This window comes from Clarias gariepinus, chromosome 15, assembly GCF_024256425.1.
Source record: "Clarias gariepinus isolate MV-2021 ecotype Netherlands chromosome 15, CGAR_prim_01v2, whole genome shotgun sequence".
Classification (NCBI taxonomy): Eukaryota; Metazoa; Chordata; class Actinopteri; order Siluriformes; family Clariidae; genus Clarias; species Clarias gariepinus.
In genome coordinates, this window is record NC_071114.1 from 15661784 (window position 1) to 15683746 (window position 21963).

The window sequence follows — 21963 nt, forward strand, 5'->3', positions numbered from 1 at the left end:
TAATCAGGAGCTCATTGGCTGAAGCTACTTGAACAAAATCAGATTATATCTGTCATCCATACCATGAATGCTGATGGAAGTGAAAACTAGTCTCTTATAACACCCTGGTTGTCTCACTGGTATTTATGATCCTAAAGTCTACATACGTAAAAAAGCTCAGTAAGTGTTCTTTGAGTGATTACAGGTTCTTAATTTCTTGGAAGAAATGTAAGTATAGTTGATTTGGCCTTATGTTTTTTTTTCTTGTTTTAGAAAACACCCTGACCACCATGGAATTACATATATTTTTAAACATAAACTGTAAAACAGAGGTTCCTTCACCCAGCGGTGCATGCAAATTTAACACATTCTGTTTCATCTTATGACTAATATTCAGGTTCTTTGCAAGTGTTCAAAATTTCACTATGTGTCTTTAGCCCTACATCTTGCAACTCCAACTGGATTGTCTCACCTGGATTGTTTCTTTGGACTATACCTTCCCAATTCCCCAACATATTGTATCAGGGTTTTTTTTTCTTGTTGTTTTGTTTTTAGCTTCGCATTGTACCTCTCACCCAAAAACTTTCTATAAAAAGCCATACAAATCATTATATGCAGACTTTAAATAGCACATAATCTCAATCAGTTTTGTAAAACAGTTGGCATTATACATGCAAAATGGGGCATGGGTCTCTGTTGGAAAACATCACTAGTCTAAACATGACCAAGTTTACAGCATTAAAATGTAAATCTGTGTTCATTTTTTATGTGTGTGTGTGTGTGCAGAAAGTCATAGTGTTTCCTGACTCTTTGTCATCGTAATATATTGCAAGAGCTGAGGAGCCAATGTAGAATAACAAGAAAAACTGTTTTGTTTTGTTTTTTGGCCAGTATTAGCTGAATGAGTAAAAAGAATCCAAGTGATTGTCATCGCATGCGTACAGTGTAAAACATATTTTAACCTATATGATTATAGTAGTGTACACCAAAGAAAACACCCTAGTTCCAAATTCATCCAACATTTTAGCCTAGCTGTTATCATTTGAAAACACATCGTTTAAAAAAATGGCCTGTCTGTAATTTGGAGCAGGCCTGGCTTGTAAACACACTAGAAATAAAACAGCTCCACCAAGTGGTAAGAGGGGCGAAGCATTCATGACCCTAATTCTACCCACTGTTCATTATACATGCTTAACTCAACATACATCCTTTATCAAACTATCACCTCAACCTATTAAAGGTCGGAAAAGACATTATTACAACTACCAATCAGCAGTAATACTTGTTGATAATCTATGTTAATACTAGAACTCAACACTTGAACAGACAAATAAACACACCCCGCCTTTTAGTGCTGCTTCAGAAGCTCCGCCCCCAGACTCTTGGACATGCATCGCCCAGGCAGCAGCAACACGCACAACTTGGCAAAGTGTAAGAGTACGGCCACCCCTGTTGTTGAGAGCTCAGTGGTTAAGGTATTGGACTACGGTTCGGAAGACCCCAGGTTCAAACCCCTCAACCACCAAGTTGCCACTGTTGGGCCCTTGAGCAAGGCCCTTAACCCTCAACCGCTCAGATGTTTAATGAGATAAAAAAAAAAAAAAAATGTAAGTCGCTCTGGATAAGAGCGTCTGCCAAATGTATAAGTAAATTTTTTTTTACAGCCTACACACGCAGAAGGGGCGGCTAGCAAAACACGAAGAGGCACTCAATGAATTTGACAAAAAGTTTAGAATCACTAGTCATCCTGAGGTAAACTACACCAAGCTGAGTTGAAATGCAAGATGATGATGATGGCTGTTAGCGGATGTAGGTGGGGAATTACGCATAACGCCAGCAACTAACTTCTCACCTGAACAATTTATTTACAGCACCAGACGACTAATGAGAACAGCATAGATATTATTTATATACATGTTTCAATAATAATAATAATAATAATAATAAATAATGTCTGTAAATATTAAATAAATTATTAATAACTTAAATTGCAAAAAATAATCGTGTTACAGGCGGAAGTGAATCCCTGAAATCTCACGCGCCCCCATGGTCAGCTGATGGGACAGCTGGTGACAATGACGTCACGCGTGTAAACGGCTGGAGTCCATTACTAGCTGCAGACTTTCAGACCTGACGGTAAAGTCATTTTCATTCCCTTTATGGGTCTCAAGTCTTAATAATACATTAACAATTAAACGATTATTTAAAGAGAAATTTGTGTTACTTCTAATCTGAACAAACATTTTATTAGCCTTATTTAGCAAAACACTCGCATAGGAACCCGAGAACCGAACGCAGATTGTTTTCATGCTTTACCTGCGTTACAAAATAAAGCTTATTTGTTTAGTGTTTTTGTTTTGTTTTATAGACTATCCGTCTCTTCAAAAGATGGCGTTTGTTAAAAGCGGATGGCTTCACCGCCAGAGTAAGTATAGTTTGTCCATCTTTACTAATTTCTCTGTATAATCCCTATGTAGGGAAACTGCAAAGTGCACGAAAAAGCGAAACGATACATTTCACACGCTACATCGTAGTGCACTAGAAAGGCATTTAGGATTCAGCCCAGAGGCTAGAATTTCCTAGGCTTATTTGGTAGACTTGTTTTTATGTTGTTCTCTTTCGTGTTAATGATTTTATGTAAATAAAATGTAGCCGTGATATATTATTCTGCGAGAGATCTGTTGAGTGTAATTTTGTAGGTGTTTTTGCATTTAGGCACTGTAAAATATAAATTAATTCCACAGACTTCCATGAACATTGATAAAATGTGTGCAGTTATTGTTTATTTAAAATATTTAAAAGCTTTCATTTCTGATGTTGCCACTGACCGAATATGATGTGTAAGTTGACCTTTTTAACTGTATACTTGTTTTTGAATTGTTGAGGTTTGGACTACTTAAGTAGGCTAATACCCATGTAAAATCATCAGTTAATATCACTAATTATAGCTTTGAAAATGGTGGGCTATGATTAGCACCAGTGTAACTTTATTAAAAAAATATTATAAACCTCCTGGTCTTTGTTCCTTTTTTTTTTTTTAATAAAATAAAAAAAAGAGTACTTGATATTTTTCTTCTGAGATTAATACATATCTAACACATCCCAGTTAGGAGGCTGGGGTCAGAGCACAGGGTTAGCCAGGATACAGCACCTCTGAAGCAGATAGGGTTAAGGGGCTTGCTTAAGGGCTCATCAGTGGCATCTTGGCAGTGCTGGGGCTCGAACCCCCAACCTACTGATCAGAAACCATTAACATATAGCACTTCCCTGTACACTGACAAATAGACTTTAGTTTTATGTAAATTTGCCAACATTTTCATCTAGGCACTATCTTGCGTCGTTGGAAGAAAAACTGGTTTGACCTTTGGTCAGATGGGCGCCTCATTTTCTATGATGACCAGCAACGGCGTGACATGGAGGATGAGATACATATGAGGGTGGACTGCATCAACATTCGAAATGCTAATGCATGTCGTGGTCAGTTTTTAACCTGATGATGATTCTTGATTATTCTTTCTGTGGGTTAATAGTTGCTTATGAGAGTTTAAATGATTTCATATTGATTTTATATTCTCAGATCTAACACCTCCTGAAGGGAAAGGCAGAGAAGCTCTTCTTCAGATTGTTTGTCGTGATGGCCGTGTTATCAGCCTCTGTGCAGACAGTGCGGATGATGCCCTGTAAGGTCTATAATATATATAGATATAGCTGAAAGCATATACGTATAGACTAAAGAAAATAAATTGACACACTTGTTAATGTGTATTTCAACCCGTATACAGTTGTTGTTGTATGACTAAAAACATATAATAAAGTTTTAATTGCTTTAAGAGAAAATATTTATTGTGTGCAGTGTAAATAACATTAATATTTACTTAGTGTGTTCTTTCAGGGCCTGGACAGTGGCACTTCAGGATGCTAGAATCAACACAGTAAGTCATTGCTTACTAAAAGCTCCCATATTTCATGACATTTTAATAAGTTAAAACAGGTCTTAGATTTCCTCCAAAGTGTGTGTTAATGTGCCAGCTGAAATACCATTCTCATAATGCTTTTTTTGCACCAGGTTTATGTAAATGAGCTACTTCCATTTTCTGCTACCACTGAGCCCCAACTTTCTCCTTTGCTGTGTTCATCATTGATGTGACATCAATGAAATCTCCCCCGAATGATTTTCTTACTGTTTTTACCAAAAGGTCCGCACTGAGCACCAAAAAAAAGGAGTAATAACTCAACATTAACTTTAGCAAGCAAAAATGTTAGTGCTGTTTTTGTACTACACTGTTCTTTAAAGCTCTCCTTAAACCTGCTAAAAGTGTTGTCTCTGTGACTTCATATTATTATTAGTATACGCTAGCTCCATTTATAGACGGTATGCTTGCAAAGATAGTCATTTGTGTGACCTACCCAGAGCTCTGGCAGCACTAAACCTATGCAAGTTTCACTCAGTACAGTTTGTAAAACAATTAACAGAGAGATCATGAATAGATGCACTCAAGGCAGCAAATTTCTTTTACATTTACAGTTACTGTTTTTGTTTTTGCAGGTAGTGGCACCTCCTCAGTTTGGTTTTAACCAGGAAGTCATTGCCTCTGCACCTCCTTCTTATGCAGAACTAAACCCAACTCCTCAGGTAGGCAGTTGGGTCTCAATCCAATTATTTGTGTTTTTATCTTACTAGCAAAGAACTTTTAATTTTAATAGTAATTTAGTCATTTAAGGTGTTCTGCGTGTTTGCTATGAAGGGGCGACTCTGTTATCAAGAGTATCTGCAAATAACCGGAAGGTTGTGAGCTCATATACAGTGATACCTTGGATTACGAGCATAATTTGTTCCGGAGTTGGGCTCATATTTCAAAACAACTCATAACCAAAGCAGATTTTCTCATAAGAAATAATGGAAACTCAAATTATTTGTTCCACAAATGAAAAATAAATACATAAAAATAATTAATATAGAATATAAAGTAAAAATAAAACAAATTAACCTGCACTTTACCTTTTAAAACGAATCGTGACAGAGCAGTGTATCCATGAGTGAGAGAGAGAAAGAGGGAGAGAGTGTGTGTATGTGAAAGCGAGTGAAGGTAAAAGATAAAGATCTATTATTAAAAGAATTGGCAACGAATTTCATTAATCGATTTATGTCACGCGACGCAGAAACATTTGATTAAAAAAACTTTAGTTGAGCGCGGAGCAGAGTAAACGTACTTGGTCTCTCTTGCGCACTGATGCTAGCAGAATTTGGAGCCTTATGGATAGGGCGGAGCAAAAAACAAACAAACAAAAAAACGAGCGGAGGTAGAGATCCGTGCGACCCAAGTCATCCAAGGTGTGGAAACATTTCCCACTAAATAAGCAGAAAAAGTGTGTTAACTGAAAAATACGCAAAAGCGACATGCAATGGCACGGGAGCACAGCACCTGAAACGCAAACGTGTTGTGAGTGTTTGAGGAGAAAGGGAGTGCAACAGCAGGGAAAGTCACTACAGAATCCTACTTTTGTTCTGTTTTAAAGTGAGGAACATAATGTTTCTGGTGCTGATGTTTACTCGTTATCCAGCTTGACAAGTTAGCGTTAGCTCGTTAATAACAGTAGTACAGCAGGGGTGGTATAGTTACTTTGCATTGCAAGACTAAAGACACGTTTTTATTCACTCACCTTTTTTGGACCATTCATTTTTCAATCTGTTGTCATGTATAGCTACACTGCAAAAAAAGCATTTCTTACTTAGTAATTTTATCTTGTTTCCAGTCCAAATATCAAATAAATCTTAAATAAAGATTACTAGACAAGAAAAATGGCATAAGATAATTAAGCGATGCTTAATTTCTGTTTGAGATTATATCTCGTTAAGATAATTTTTTTTACCCTATTTTTCTTTACCCCATCTTTATTTCTATTTATTTTTTTTTTTTTTTTTTTTTTTTTATTTTTTTTTTTTTTACAATTTTCTCCCTAATTTGGTCGTGGCCCATTCCTCCCCGTCACTAGGGGGCTCCCACATTAAGGCTACTACTATTATTCAGCCGGGAGGGCGAAGACTATCACGTGTTTCCTCCAAACCGCGTGACGTCAGCCGACCGCATCTTTTCAAACTGCTTGCTCACGCACCGTTGGGGGCGGAGTAACGCACTCGGAGAAAAGCGCTAGCCGCTCCTTCCGCGTGCACGAGCTCACAGACGTCCCTGATTGGCTGTAGAGCCGTGATTAATGTGGGAGCGCAAGTACTTCTCATCCCTCCCCTCTGAGAGAGCTCGGCCAATCAGCTCTCTCTGTGCCTCTGGCTGTGAGAGGAAAACAGCATCACCCGGGGCTCGAACCAGCGATCTCCGGATGATGGGGCGAGCACTTTACCCCTGCGCCACTTGGAGGCCCCCACCCCATCTTTATTTAAAAAAAAAAATTATTGTACTGGCAGCTCAGGTGGCACTTTATTAAATAAAAAAAAAATTCTATATATTTGGCAGATGTAAAGCATACATGTGTATGTTTTTTGTGTTAGTCCATTTTTATTTTATTATTATAACAGCTCAAGGAGCAACATGTGTTTTTAAATAAAGGGTTGGCAATAAATGATCGTTAGTTTCAGCCCTACTTTACACGCGTGCGCACGTGTATTATAATAAATCGTACATGCATGCTATACACACGCATACAAACACAAAATAAAATATAGTTGCAAGCAACAATGACGGGCCCAAGCACCCTGTGCCATCACCACCCTGGGGGCACCGCACAATCTGTGTGTTAAGACCTCGAAAAACCCATTGCCACCCGGTTGCACCACACAACTTGCACACATCACACACTATACAGGGCCGATGTCAGTTTGCGCCCTAAATATTTGAGGGTTAGTGTGTGTGCGAGTGAGGGAGAGAAGTTTGTGAGAGAGGTGTGTGTGCTTTTGTGTGTTGTGAGAGGTCGTAAACCAAGACTTGTTTGTTTTCCAAGTCAAAATGTATTAAAAATCTTTGCTCGTCTTGCGGAACTCTCGCAAACCACGTTACTCGCCATCCAAGGTTCCACTGTACTCTGAAATCTTAGCTGTGTGCTTGTATTGCATCTTGGATACAAGTGACTTTTTCTGTGACTCTTTTGCCAGGTGTACTATCCGGACCAGTATGGAGGCTATGTCCCTTATCCTCCTCCCCCCTATGCCCCAAATGCTGTGTACTCTGCAGTTGGGCAACACTATGCCTTTGCCTCCCCCTATCAAAACCCAGGTTGATTAGCTGCACCCACTTATTGTTAAATCCTGTGGTGGCCAAAAGTATTATGATACGATGCCATGTGTCGGTTCTTCTTGTGCACAAAACAGTATGTCATAACCGGCACCCCGCTAAACTTCAAATTTTCACTTAAAAGTTTTAGCTTGTCTTTCTGGAGAGTTGTAATTATTAACTGAAAATTTATTTTTAAAAAACTGTGTGTGACAGTGGTATTCAGGAGACATGCACAACAGTATCTTCAAGAAGCAATCAAGCAGGCATGGATTGAGCAAAACACATCAAAGCACTGCAGTTGGTCTTTTTGATTCTATGCCCAGCCAATCCAGCAGTTTTGAATATACAGTAGAACTAAATATTGATTTTTGTATAGCAATTTAATTGCAAAAAAAAAAACAATTTATTCTTATTTTTGTCATTAAAACATTTAATTTGGCTTTTCTCAAAACCTTTGGCCATCACTGTACACTTGTATATTTATTATTTAAGTTCTGTCATTTAGTTTCGGAGTTGTGCAGGGAAAATTCCGTGCTGAATTAACATAAAGTTCAGAACTCTGACACTGTGCACTGTTTATAGTTCTTCCAGCAACAAAGTTGGTGTCCTGTGTGTTTAGTTTAGTTTGAGATACGTCCAACTTGTAGCTATACTTTTTGGCAATTTTGTCAGGAATATCTACCATATAGGTTACAGTACAGTTACTGAGTGTAGTCATTTTGTATTTGACATTTTGTAATTTGACAAATTGTGCATAGCAACTAATGTCATGTATGTTTGTCAAAAGGTTATGAGTTCACATATATCAAATGGACAATGAATGTTGTAAACAGCTGTTTTTTTCTTACTCGTACCCCTTAGGAATGTACCCTGCACATGAACTCAACAATGTGATCATTGAAGAGCGTCGACGTGATGACACAGGTGTTGTTGTTGGCATGCTCACTGGTGCTGCCACAGGACTGGCTATTGGTTCCCTATTTTCTGTATTTTAATATACATTATTCTGTCCCTTTAAATCCGAACATGAGATGGACTAGTATTGTGCTACTGCTTATCTTTGCTGCAACACCATGCTATATGTAAAACTTAGATCTAATAGATGTGAACAGCCTGACAGATCACAAGCGCTTTCCCCAACAGAGCTAATTTGGCGGTATGAACCAAAGCCTTATGGTAGCATTTGTAGCTTGATTTACGAGACTAGGTTTCACATTATTGTGAAATGAGTCAGTATTAAACATGTCAGGGTGGTTGCCCCTGGATATTGGGTCACCTGCTTGGACTACATATGTAGGCTAAACACAGTGTAATGAAGTATGGCTGGTGATTTCTTTTTTTAATGTCTTGAATTAATTGGCACTGTATTATTATTATTATTATTTTTCTCCCTGACTCATTGAGATGCTTTTAAGCAGACCTTGGGAGTTGAGCAAACTGGACCAACATGAGATCACATTAACTCAAAACTTAAGACTAAATGTAGGTTTGCCATGCATAATTTGATGATTCCTGAAAATAATGACTTATCACTTGGTGAAAAATTATATGAATAGTGCAATAATTAATGCATTTTGCAAAGCTTTAAATTTTATCACTGGTTAACGATCACTTACCTGGGATGCTATAAGACATGCCGATACTTCCGCTGTGGCCTTGCAAGGAGACCTTGAAATAATCAGAACATATTCTATATATAATATTCAACAGTAAGTTCAAACAAAGTAATTTGATTATACAAGAGGCATTCCATGAGTGCTGATGTGGAGAACAGCAGCACTGGGACTACTGTACATGTATGTATCACTTCGCTTCACAGGTTTCTAATAATTGTTAATTACATTAACTGTCAGTCACCAGCTTAACAACATTGTAACCAACTCCTCCTGAAAAGATGGATATTGTGGCACTATTTGTGTTGACGGAGTAAAATAACTAATTATATAAACAAACAAATTATAATCTGTTGATAATAAATAATGTTTGTTGATCTTTTGTATAAAAGCAATATTACACTTGAGGTTGTGCTGTTGTATTATATAAAAGCACGTTAGTGCTAGCTATGGCCACATCACAGCTATGCTGATATTCAGTACAACAGCATTCCTCATTTGATATTGGTTAAATATATATTCTTTCCTTGCTTACAAGTACCTTAACCAGTTTTAACAGTGAGGTAAAATTCTATAGCCATGACCCAGTATATCCTGCTAAAATAGATTAGCATAAAAAATACAGATCAATATAGGGAGTCGTCAGTTAGTGCAGATAATGTCACTGATTTGTTGCTTCAGTTAAGTACTTGCTATACTCCAAATCATAATTACATAGCTGCATTTAAGATGCATTTTGTTGTTCTTTCTGCACCTAAAGATCGAACTTATAAACACTGCCAGAAAATACATCAATGACCAACATTACAGCTTGAATTTTGATTTAAAGATCAGCTCAGTTTAAGCTAATTCCAATGAGCAAAAGTGCTGTTAAATGTATATTATTATATCACAGAGATGCACTCCAGGTTTGCACTGAAGAGAGCTTCATCTTCTGGCTTTGGGTTTACTCTTCTTTTATGTAAACATTGTTAAACCCTCATTTATGCTACAATTCCAAAGTGTTTATTCTGAAGAACTTGAAAAGCCGCTTTAATAATATATTTATTTCTTTTTTAGGGGTGAAAAAGCTTCTCTCCAGAGTGTTATTTATTTGGGTTTGCGTTGCAAAAATTTACTTAATGCCTTGTTGAGGTCTTTGTTTTCTACACTGCTTTTTTTCTTATTATTTTTTTGTTTTCACCCAATAACAAAAAATGGTGAAAAAATGCTTTTTAAATAACATTTAATGGAATCTGACCTCCCCCATATAATAAGGATACACATGGTGTACACGGGTGTACACAAGGCATTGAAGTTTCATCCTTTCTTCTGGTCATTTATTTTCATTAGGCTATCTTAATTATGGTCTATGTTAGACCATATTAGTTAGTGGTTACTTGTCTCTTTACTTGAACATTACACATTAAATGAAAAAAGTGTTAAATTGTATTTTACCTGGTCATTAGTATGTTTAATAAAATTCCCTTCCTATTATTTTATTACCATCATTCATCACATTTTATCAACTTTTGAATGTTAGATATTGGTGTTTGTGAACCAATAAACAAAATCAGTTTAATAAATACTTTCTGAAGATGCTTTGTTTATAGTTGTATTTAACTTTTACTTTATCACTGTTTGTCCAGTAGTCCTTTATATATACTATTTGTTGCTTAACTAATTTGCATTTTCATGTTATACTATTGTGAAGTTAATTAAAGTGACTTAACTAAAATGCAGTCTCCATGTTGTCTATGAAGCAATGTTCTGTCAGTATAATTTTAAAATACAACCCGAATTCTGGAAAAAATTTGGATTTTTAAAAATTATTTAAATAAAATTAAAACCAAAAGACTTTTAAATCACGAGGCAATCTTTTATTCAAAACAAAGCATGAATTGAACATGAACTAAGAACTTTTATAATTTTATGCACAAAACGAGCTTATTTTAAATTTGATGACTGCTACAGGTCTCAAAAAGTTGGGATGGGGCATGTTTACAGTGGTGTAGCATCTCCTTGTCTTTTCAAAACAGTATGAAGATAACTGGGCATTGAGGTTATGAATTTCTGGAGTTTTGATGTTGGTATTTGGTCCCATTCTTGCCTAAAGAGTTTGTGGTCATCATTTCGTAGATAAGATTTGCAAAGCCTTTGCAATTTGACCGAGGAACGTTGTTTTTAAAGTATTAAACTTTTTTTTACGCCCTCTTTCACAGATTAGTGATCCTCTGCCCATCTTTATTTCTGAGAGCCTCTCCCTCTCTAAGAAATTCCTTTTATGGCTGATCATGTTACAGACCAGGGCCCATATTCACAAAGCTTCTTAGAATTCTTTCAGAGAGCTCCTATTTTGGCATAAATGTCCTTGCTGGGAGTCTCATACTAAAAGTGATTTAGAAAACTTCTTAGAGCAACTTTGAGTAAGGAAAGTACAAAAACCTTTATCTTAGTGAGGAGGTGTGGTCGACCCCGTTGCTAGGGATGATGCAGCAATTAAAGGACTGTAATTGGTTGATAAAAAAATAACCTCTGACCTCTGCAAAGGTCTTGAAATACACTCTTTGTGAAAATAGAATACATAATATAATGTTTGTATAGACTAAACATATTAAAGTTAATTAAAGCCAAATGTTGAAAATATGTCTACTTTAGAAGCAACCAATTTCCACACAGTAGTTACTATATAAAAGTTCTTACATTTATTTACCATACTGATTTTATTATTACTTTTATTATACCATTTCAGATTGATGGGAGCAAAATGGCCGACCTTTTACCAATTTACATGATTGCATGTTTTAAGTTGCACTTTTGGAGATTATGTAGCCAACAATCCAAGAGAGATGTAAGGAAGTAAAACAACAAGAAAACCAAATCAGACAGAAAAGCAGTGTTTTCTATTATCTTTATGTTCAGGATTTGGAGAATATTTTTTTTTCCCACCATTTTGTCCTCTGCTATAAAGACTCTTAAGCCTCTTAAAAATCCTCCTCTCTACTGTTAATAATTTTTACCTTAGGAGCTGTTTTTAGGGCTAAGATGTTTTGTAAATAATTTTTATCTTAACTAAGATTTAATCCTAAATTTAAGGGAAAATTCCAAGAAAATGTCATAACTCTAAGAATTTTCTTAGAATTTCGTCACTAGGAGCAACTTTTAGGCTTAAGAAGCTTTGTGAATACGGGCCCTGATGCCAGATGTTCTCCCAGCTGAATATTTTTTTTAATTTCTTGCTTTTGCAGCTCTGTTGCTCCCATCCCAACCTTTTTGAGACCTGTAGCAGGCATAAAATTTCAAATGAGCTCATTTAGTGGATAAAAGTGTAAAATTTCTCCCGCTAAACTATTTATGTTCTCTGTGTTCTATCGTGAATAAAATATTGGCTCATGGAATTTGAAAGGCTTTCAGTTTTATTAAAATAAAAAAAAATGTCCCAACTTTTCAGAATTCGGGTTGTATTATATTTCTAAGTCCAAGACCTGGAAATTGTCCCAGGGAAGACACTATATAGCTGATGTGATTTTAGGCCCTAAATATTTGAGTGCGTTAGTGTGTGTAATGAGTGTGAGTGTGTTAACATTTGTAATGTGTGTGTATGTGTGTGTGAATGTGAGAGTGTTAACATTTGTATTGTGTACATGCATAGAATAGGCCACAGATGCTGAAAAAAAATGACTATGATGTTAGTCAGTGTAATGTCACTGAATATGTCACTCAACATACTGCCACACAGAAAGGGCTCATCCGTTTAATATCAAAAATCCCTTAGCAATTTTGCATCCCCAATGTCTTTAGATCACATTGGCCCGGTTTGGTGGCAATTGTATAAATTCCCCAGGAGGAGTATATCAAAATCCATCGGGTGCATTTTTGCGAACGACCCAAAATAACCAGCCTCTTGTTGAGTTGAGCGAAAGTTGTTTGGCTCAATGAGCTCTAAATATGTACCATGTTTTGTGTGCCTACATGAAAGTGTGTATGAGCTATGCAAAATAATCTTGTGTGGGTGCCATCTTAGGCATCCAAATGGCAGCAGATTCCAACCTGGCAATTTTCATGAGATTTTTTAGATGTTTAGACACCCAAAAAACCCAATAGGGTGGGAAAAAAATAATCCTTAGGAAAAGAAGAGGTTCCTGCGCACCCTATAGTGCTTGGGCCCTAAATAATTGCATTGGTAACAAAAGTGAACACGTATAGTAGTGGGGCTTCTTCCGCAGAAAGACAGAACAAGCACTTTCCATAATTAAAAGAAAATCAGGAAAACAGAAATAGTTTCAAATAGATTAGTTGGCAGTAGTCATGCTGCTTTGTTTAGCAGAATTTTAAATAAAAGCACCTGTATTAGGCTGATTATTCTTTAATACTGCATGTAAGGGTCAAATTTAAGACTACTTCCCCTTTTATTTTCCAGGTTAGCTCTAAAGCTCAATTAGGGAATTTCTTTTTTTTAATCTTATTCCTGTATCTGGAACTGGAGAATCTGGATTTGTTTTATCCATGCTAAATAGAGTATTGTGTTTGAAATAACTTGATTCTGAAACTGTTGGAAATTACTGTGTTAGCATAAGTAGAGAGAACTCCCGAGAGTAAACCTCTATACTGGGATCAGGGATTACATTATCTCTAATGTGTAAAGATGCTGCTGGTGGTGGAGACAGCATTTTTTATTAAAACCCATCCCACAGTACTTAATGAACTTGCAAACTAAGTGCATGACCAGTATACAGTAGCCTTTACTGCAGAAAAATACTTTAGCAAGTGCCCATTTACAGCCTAATATTCCTGCCAACATACAGTAACCTTCAGATACAATAAATAGAAACACCACTGCGTAAATGTTTCAACAAGCTACATTATGTAGCTTACAGTATATTCCGCAAACAGCATTCACTATTACAAACAGATTTATAGTAAATTTTTTAGTATAAAGTAACTCTTAATAGTAAAAACTGAGTAGAAAGATAAAATGCAATGTAAAATACATTAAAGGTTTCTTGATGTTTGTGTATTGTGGTTATTGTGCAGTTAGCCTTCTTGGCCAAAGTCCTCAGTAAACTTCACCAGCTTTTTCAGGTCATCATCATTTACAGTGGGTTTGTTTTTTTCCAGCGACCTAAGCATGTCCTCCTGGGGATCAAAACACAAACAAAGACATCATACACAACTGACTGGAGCAGGTAACAGTGTTTAAAATTCTAAGCAATTTTAATAGATAAATGAAAAAAAAAACTAACAATGATGATGCTGTGTTTTTTAACGTAAATGTAAAAGCATTATTTATGAGCAATTTGTGAGTAATTTGGATGTGCTTCACTGACACAGTACAATAACACCAAACATGCAAATGTGTTTGGAGTATTTAGATTATGATGGCATAGCATTTTTCAGGATATCTAAATACCATATCGTTAAATCTATGATTTACTGCAGGCAATAAAAATAGAAAATTTCCTGTACAATTTAATATCTTAAAACACTGTAACCTACTTCTTAATATACTAGCCTAAAATGAAAAGAAAATTGTACTACAACTTTGCTGTCACAATATAAAATCTAAGTATAATCCTTTTAATAAGTCAATGTCGATTCATTTTTAATAAATTATTATAACCACACAAAAAATTGTACATGGATTTTAAACTAGTGGTTGCAACATTGTCTGGCATAGCCTTAATAAACATAAATATATCTTTAAAAGAAATAGGGTTCATTTACAACTGATCCTGATCTGTATGTAATAAAACATTCAGATGGATCAAGTAAGTACTTTGAAATTGTAGGTCAATCCTACAAAAAAAAAAAACAACGATAGCAGACTATAAAGACCATCTAAAAAAGAAAACAGAAAAGACAAGTGGAGGGACAGACCAACGAAAAATCTGAAAAGAAAATATCTCCATCACATAGTGGCAAACTATCTCTCACTCCTATACTTGGCTGTCATTGCTTCTTATGGTAATTATCATATTGTTTTTTATTTGTAAGCAGATGAAATATGAAATATAAAATCGATCAATACATTAATTTCCTTTTACTTCATGGTGTTGAAAATCAGAATTAGAGGTCAGAATTTTTTTTTTTCAGACCTCTTTGTAGTAGAGGTGTAGATATGGTGCTACAAACCCACATTTTAGATATGGGAAAGATAAGCTAAAGGTTTTAATAATAAATGTTCATGCACTAAAACTTAGTTTTTCACTAAGATATTGTATAATTATAATTTTAATAATTTTTCTGTAACACAGTGCTTTACATTGCTTCCTCACCATGCTGACTATAGGCTCCAGCAGTTTATCAGCTTCCACATCTACCCATGTCATCTTAATTGCATTTGGGTCACTTGGAGAGCACGGGGTCAATAAGTCATCTGCTATAACATCCTGGTTGTTCCACATTTTTCCACGAACCTGTACTTGAAAAGAATAATGCACATAAGAAATCTATAGGTACAGTAGGTATACATAATTCAGAAAGTGTTAAAAAGGTCATGTCATGTCAGCTCAGACTTCATGAAACTGAAGCAAAGTAGGATCCTAGCACAAAAAAATCAAACTACACAGTGACATGCAGAAAATCAGGGAAAGAATGCGCAAACAAAGTGAGAGTCAATTTATTAGAGAAAGAGAGATTACGAGATTAAAGTTAGATCAATCCATTTATCCTCATTGTTATATTTATGTCCTTATCCAGTTTCACTAGAAAGCTCATGTTAACCAGATAGTGACAGAGGTACAGTTCTTGTAAGTATCTTTGTATTTCTAACTCTGTTACACTTGGAGAAAGTGAGTAATAAAGTTTGTGTGTCTCTCAGTAAACTCTCTGCATTTTTGCAATTGTGCAAACACTATCTCTATTTTCCATTTTACATAAGCTGGTGAACTAAATAGAAATGGGCTATAAATAATATGCATGTTAAAAAAGCATTATTAAACAGGTTTTAACAATTAGTGAAAAAAAAAATCACTAATTAAAATTCTGAAACACAATTTCAGCCTTCTCTGACCTTCATCAGGCATGTTCTCACCCACCTTTTTGAAGTGAGTGGCCGATTGCACTTTGCGGATAGGCTGCATGAGAGCGTCCCTGACAATGATGCTGATGTCAGCGCCTGAATAATGCTCTGTCTTCTGTCCCAGAGTGATGAAGTCATTATCCGTGAGGCTATGGGGGGTGGTACCGAGGTTGAGCTTGAACATAAATGATCTTGCATGCTTCTCGGGTAGTGGGATATAAATACGCTTCTCAAACCTGAGTCATTTAAACACAGGAGAGATGCACAAAGTTTGACAGTAGAATTACAACAAATAGGCATGATTCCAGGTCCAATACATCTAACACGCAGTGATACAGTATATTATGTAAAGTAAAGATGTTATCCTTTTGCCTGGGAATTCCTGGCTTCTCTTATGCTCAGATCATTTCAAAATGTTTCCTTCTTGCTATTGTCACCTGTTCATCATTCTACTGTACATTATATTATATATTTGGAGTTCTGATAAGCTGTCTATAATTACAGGTGCTATACAAATACAATATGCTTAACTTACAACTAGTTTTTTTAAGTTTAATGTGAGAACTGATATAACTATAATCTAAAATATGATCATTCCTGATTAAAGTGAACTATTGAAATAAGGGTCAAAACCTAACTCTAACTCTGTTCGTTTAAATATATAGATCCCTTGCCTTCTTCTGATGGCTGAATCCAAAGTCCAAGGTATATTGGTTGCTCCAAGCACAAGAATTCCCTCATTATCATTTCCAACACCTATAATTACAGCAAAATTACATTTAAAAATGATTGACTGAATGAATTAAGTAATTAATTAATTAGACATGCAGTATTCTGAGTCCATAAAACACAAGCCCTGTCTCCACCCACAACTCCCCTTGCATTTGGACCAGGAACTCAGTCTTTATTCTGCGAGCTGCTTCGCTTTCATTATCACTCCTGGACCCACACAGAGAATCAATCTCATCAATGAAGATGATGGAGGGTTTGTGTTGCCTAGCCAAACTGAACAAATTCTTCACCAATCTGGCAAAGAAAGAAGCAGGCATTAATTAGGATCTGTGCTGTATGTACACACAATACAGTATATACCACTTAAGGTGGATTTCTATTTTTTTTTTACTCATAAGACACCCTGTTTATTCCTAACATTGTTTATACTATGGCTAGCCCCTCAGAAGGTGCTACCTTGATAAAGTGCAGCACCAGGACTTACTTCTCACTCTCTCCCAGCCATTTGGACACCAGATCAGAGGACGAGATGGAAAAAAATGTGGAGTTGTTGGCCTCAGTTGCCACTGCTTTAGCCAGATATGATTTTCCTGTACCTGGAGGGCCAAAAAGCAAGATTCCTCTCCATGGAGTTCTCTTTCCTAGAGGTAAAAGATTGCATGGTTGCAATGTCAGCTCCAAACATAAGGAAGTACAAATAAGCACGGGAGACCTGAGGCATGAGTAAAAATGCAAACTAAACAGAAGATCAAAGTGTTAAACTACTAAATGGGTTTTACTAATAAATGATAAATTACCTCAAACTTTTAGCTTATAATTGCCATTGTTTTATATAACATGATTGCTGTTTACCATGTTAACTCACTTGTAAGGCATTTAGGATTAAAGTAAACAGGTTCTGCCATGTCAATTCTTGTACAGTTCTCTTTATACATTTACAAACACCTGGCAAAATTTGTAAGATGCGTGTCCTAATATGAGTGATAATATGAAACACATGAGTAATAGCATTTAAATTAAGCAATGTATCATGCCAGAATTTTTTCTTCTTCTTCTTTTTTTGTATAACATAGTAAGATGAAGGGAGGGGGTCTAATTCAAAACAATATTAAAGTATCATAATGTAGACAGTTAAGGATACTTAATAAACTAGCATTATTACTTAATAAAATAATCAATGCCAAGACAGTTCAAAGGAGTAACCCATATCTTCTGAAATGATTTATAGTCACATTTCAATATATAGCCATAAGTAGAGTATCTTTAATGAAGATCATCCGGTCCTTTATAGGTGGGGGTTCCATCCTGACCCATTTATTTATAAATAATTTTCTCCCCAACATCTAGGATTTAAAGGCATCTAAATGTTCCGAAAAGGAGGAGGGCAAAGAATTGTCAGAATTGCCATCATGCCATTTTATATACATTATAGATCAACTTGTGCTTCCCAGACACAGCTCATATTTATGCGTACTATATATGGATTATGGTTTATGCTGATCAACTTTCATCCTAGATTTGTTTTATAATGTGATGCATTTATCTTACAGTTAATTCTGACTACAATTCATGTGCAACTGTGTGCTCACAAACTTATAAAAACAGCAGCAGTCTACCTCATTGCTTTATGCTATAGCAGGTGCATATCTCTGTACAGGCTTTGTTGATTCCTTATAAAGATTTAGCTCAATGTTTGTCTCATCATTTTACTTTATTACAGAGTTCTTTGAGGTAGGTACTGTTTGACAAGTTGCTTCTTGATAAAATAAAAATGTATTTTTTTTTTCTGGTAAGTCTATATGGCCCATTTCCGTTCAAGAATCTGTTTCTGGACATTCAGACCCAGACACCCACTTTGTTTTAAATATTTCTTTGCATCGTGTGAAATTGCCTTGGCCTACCCGAGCTTGCCTTATGTATCAGAATGACTGGTTGTTCATTTCATCAAAGTCTGAATAGTGCAGCCATAGACTAATTACATATGGTTATCTTAATAACTAAGAAACAAGTCATAGGTACAGATTCTTAATTACAATGATAAATACTTAAGTAAGTTTTAACAAGTTTCAGTACCTGAAATACTAGGGTATGCAACATGGCCGTTATTTGTTATGTTTGTTATTATTTATTATTATGAGTAAAACAATACATAGAAATATATGTAGTGAAAATATCTTTGAGCACAATAAATAAACAAACTACATGTTTTATATGCTCACTCATTTTTTTCTTAAAAAAGTAGCAGAATCTTACAAATTCTTAAAGAATATGTTTGTTTTGTACCTGTGAAAAGATGGGGAAATTTAATGGGTAGAATAACTGCTTCTTTCAGTGCCTCTTTAGCTGCCTCTAACCCAGCAACATCGTTCCACTTAATGTTTGGCTTTTCCATGACAATGGCACCTGCAAAATATAAAAATACCTACTATTTACAGAAATAGCACGTACTTTAGTAATTTAATTCTTAATGCTGTGACATTTTCATAATAAATTGAGGAACATCACAAAATCAGCTATTTTGAAACAAAACTAGCTATAACAGAAGAAACAGTCTCACACACCTTGAAGTTGATTTTGCAATTTCTTCTTCTCTGAATTTTCACCATCATCACTGTCATTTCTGTCAAGACATTCTAATTAATAAAGAGCCTAATAATCCCAATGGCAGTAAATTCATCAGCTGTGTTATGCACCAAGACTAACCCTTTTTCATTGGACACCTTGACAGGCTTGGTAGGCGGCTGCTTTTCCGCCTTTTTCAAATATTCCTTAAGCTGCTCAGCCCTATCCAGATAGTCTGCACACTTCGCCCTGATGCTTTGCTTGGCTTTTTCACCCTGAGCCTCGTCTGTCAGGAAAAAGCACAGTCTAATGCATAATTTATCTTAAATATAACATTTTAGAAATGACAGATAAAGAATCAAACAGACGTTTGTAATCTAGGACCTGGTTTACACCTGGTTGATTCCTATTCTATTTGGATCACATCCTGATAAAACACATGCATTTTAATCTGTGTAGAAATCTGATCGTGTTGCAAAGAATATGCTGCTTTGCAAGCCCTGACAACCAAATTAATGTGTCCAGCTGTTTCATGCAACATTTTTGCATAATTCTTTTAGAAAGATTAACTTTGGCAGTTATTAACAATGTAATAAGAGACCTATTTGTGACCTAGAAAGACAGATGCATTAAGACTTCATTTAGATCAGGTTGAGCAGGAAAAAGATAAGGTAGGAAAAACATTAGCCTGTGAACTCCTTAAGAACTCCACATGATGCTGTTGTAGCAATTTGGTTTAGAAAATAAAAGATTACTTAAACTTTATACATTATGAAGTTCAGTAAATACAATTAAGTTGATGCTAATGAGATTCATTTACACATTGTTTTACTTACACTTAACCACATGTAGAAAGTACTGAACAGACTGCTCATAGAGGCGCAAAGCTTCCTTGTAGTTTTTGGCCTTGTCCTCCTCTGAAGCCTTGTTGGCCAAGTCAATGGCTTTCTATTGCACGAAAAGAAAGAACTTGCTTAGGACTGAATTAAATATAGGCAGTGGAGATAATATTTAGCAGCATGAGGTCACCACTGAGATTTGTTTTCTGATCTAACTAATGAAAACAGGTTAATGCATATGTGATAGTTTTACCAACAAAATGTGTGTAAATTTTACAACAAAAGAAACATTGTGAGATACACAGAGATAGATTTAAATTATTAGGCTTATCTCCCACCAAGATCTCAGTTTTTATTTTTTATGTTATTGTTAAATGTGACTTTTTACACTTCATTTTAGCTAAAGATGTCAGCATAGAAAATGTGTTGTTTGGTGATATTCCACTGCAAAAAAGTAATCAGGCTGTGTCCTTAATAATTATTTCAGGACCATCTCAACTAGATTTAGGTGGTGTATCATTGTAACACTGGTCCCCCTACCCCTTCCCAGATGATTGCTTGGGGCACAAAACTTTACCAGTTTGTATTGATGTTCACATTTAAAAGGCATCGAATGAAATTAATCTAGGCACCAATCATAACTTTATTACTCTAGATTAGAAATACAATAACATGGAATATAAATTATAACAGCTGTTGAGTGTTATCCTTGGGGATATAATTTTTGTCTTATAAATCGATATTGTACCATATCAGAATCAGTGTTTTTGTCAAATACCAAATCATTGCCTAAGAAATCGCTGTAATTTTTGGAAACTTGAGGTTTACACAATAGCAGATTTTACAAACACAAGGGAAATAATTCAAGCACAGTACGATGATACTCTTAGCCACTGTAAAACATTTGAATGGTACAAAGTCCACAAATGGTGATCTGGGTAAAGCCAGTGCAGTTGTTTCCATGATCCTTGAAAATTGGCTGATAACTTGTCGAGATAGACACCTGTCTGTAGGAGCTATACAAACAATCGGTCTCAAACACCACTTGCACATTACAGAAAGTCAGATGGAAGTTATTGCCACGTCCTCGCAGTCCTGACCTCTTTCAACTCTATGTCCACATGTTTATGCCAATAAAGGAGTTCCTGGGAGGCCATCGTTTTTGAGATGAAGAAGGCAATCTGATCATGTCTCCGGTGTACAGAAATCTTTTTACCTTGATGATATCCAAGCACGAATAAAGTGCTGGGATAAGTCGTTTAATGCATTAGCAGAAGATTATATAAAGAAATAAAGAGAGGTTTTAACTCTCATAACTATGTTCTGTTATTCTGCAAAATCAATCTTTGTTCGAATTATAATGATAATTTGTAGGATTTATTAGAGCAGATCCGGTCTAACTGCAGCGTGATATAATTATGTTAAACCATGTTTTTTTGTGTGTGTGGAAAGAAAATACAGCAATAGGACTGGTTTGACTAGTTTGGATTCCCTGTTGCATACCAGAACACACAAAAACAACGCAAGAAAAAGTTAGTTCATCTATGCTAAAAACCTCTTGTGAAATTTGCTGTAGCTGTTACTGTAGAACTCTCATGTTTAGATCATCAATCAAATATGCGACATGATCTGAATCTATTATACTTTTTAAAGCAGACTTCCTGATAATTTTCTTGAAATGCAAGTCGACCAAAACCTCAAATAATTCATTATATGCTTAACAAATCAAAATGTCTCGCAGTGATTTATTAGGTCACAACTAGCCCAAAGTTATCCTAATAAGAGACTTACCTGTAAATTATTATTGGCCATCGGAACCGTGATGTTACAGCCGAACTTTTCTCTTTAAATACTGAAACACGGTTTATAATTATTAGTGGTTTCCCGCTCGACTTGCTACTACATTGTTTCACAAATACTAAACACACTGCCGAAAATATAAAATTTCTTCGTTATAAAAGTTTTGGCGTCCTCTCTCAGTAAACTATTTCCCCAATCCGTGTGGTTTCTTT

The 21963-nt window shown here is 35.7% G+C and overlaps 2 protein-coding genes across 2 annotated transcripts; one reads left to right on the top strand and one right to left on the bottom strand.

Annotated features, from left to right (window-relative positions):
- The first annotated feature begins 2034 nt into the window (after positions 1–2034).
- On the top strand, positions 2035–10535 carry plekhb2 (pleckstrin homology domain containing, family B (evectins) member 2). Its single transcript, XM_053512592.1, has 8 exons — positions 2035–2115; positions 2348–2404; positions 3304–3456; positions 3557–3659; positions 3872–3911; positions 4526–4612; positions 7085–7205; positions 8067–10535. Exons 2-8 carry the CDS (start codon positions 2368–2370, stop codon positions 8198–8200), a joined length of 675 nt encoding a protein of 224 aa, XP_053368567.1. The 5' UTR covers positions 2035–2115; positions 2348–2367; the 3' UTR covers positions 8201–10535.
- Positions 10536–13515: 2980 nt separating this feature from the next.
- Positions 13516–21961, bottom strand: LOC128542638 (vacuolar protein sorting-associated protein 4B-like). Its single transcript, XM_053512584.1, has 11 exons — positions 21743–21961; positions 19949–20060; positions 19254–19398; positions 19112–19170; positions 18834–18953; positions 17035–17191; positions 16695–16844; positions 16493–16573; positions 15835–16054; positions 15073–15213; positions 13516–13933 (listed from the first exon to the last, which is right to left on the bottom strand). Exons 1-11 carry the CDS (start codon positions 21761–21763, stop codon positions 13832–13834), a joined length of 1308 nt encoding a protein of 435 aa, XP_053368559.1. The 5' UTR covers positions 21764–21961; the 3' UTR covers positions 13516–13831.
- Positions 21962–21963: the final 2 nt, after the last annotated feature.

Bases quoted from the DNA above. Each gene is read 5' to 3' on its own strand.
- plekhb2 (XM_053512592.1), top strand. From the start codon at position 2,368: ATGGCGTTTGTTAAAAGCGGATGGCTTCACCGCCAGA. The intron at 3,912-4,525 runs GTAAGTCATTGC...TTGTTTTTGCAG, and splicing joins AGGATGCTAGAATCAACACA to GTAGTGGCACCTCCTCAGTT. The intron at 4,613-7,084 runs GTAGGCAGTTGG...CTCTTTTGCCAG, and splicing joins AACTAAACCCAACTCCTCAG to GTGTACTATCCGGACCAGTA.
- LOC128542638 (XM_053512584.1), bottom strand. From the start codon at position 21,763: ATGGCCAATAATAATTTACAG. The intron at 18,954-19,111 runs GTGTGTGAGACT...TATATTTTGCAG, and splicing joins ATTGCAAAATCAACTTCAAG to GTGCCATTGTCATGGAAAAG. The intron at 17,192-18,833 runs GTACAAAACAAA...TTTTACCTCTAG, and splicing joins ATTTCCCCATCTTTTCACAG to GAAAGAGAACTCCATGGAGA.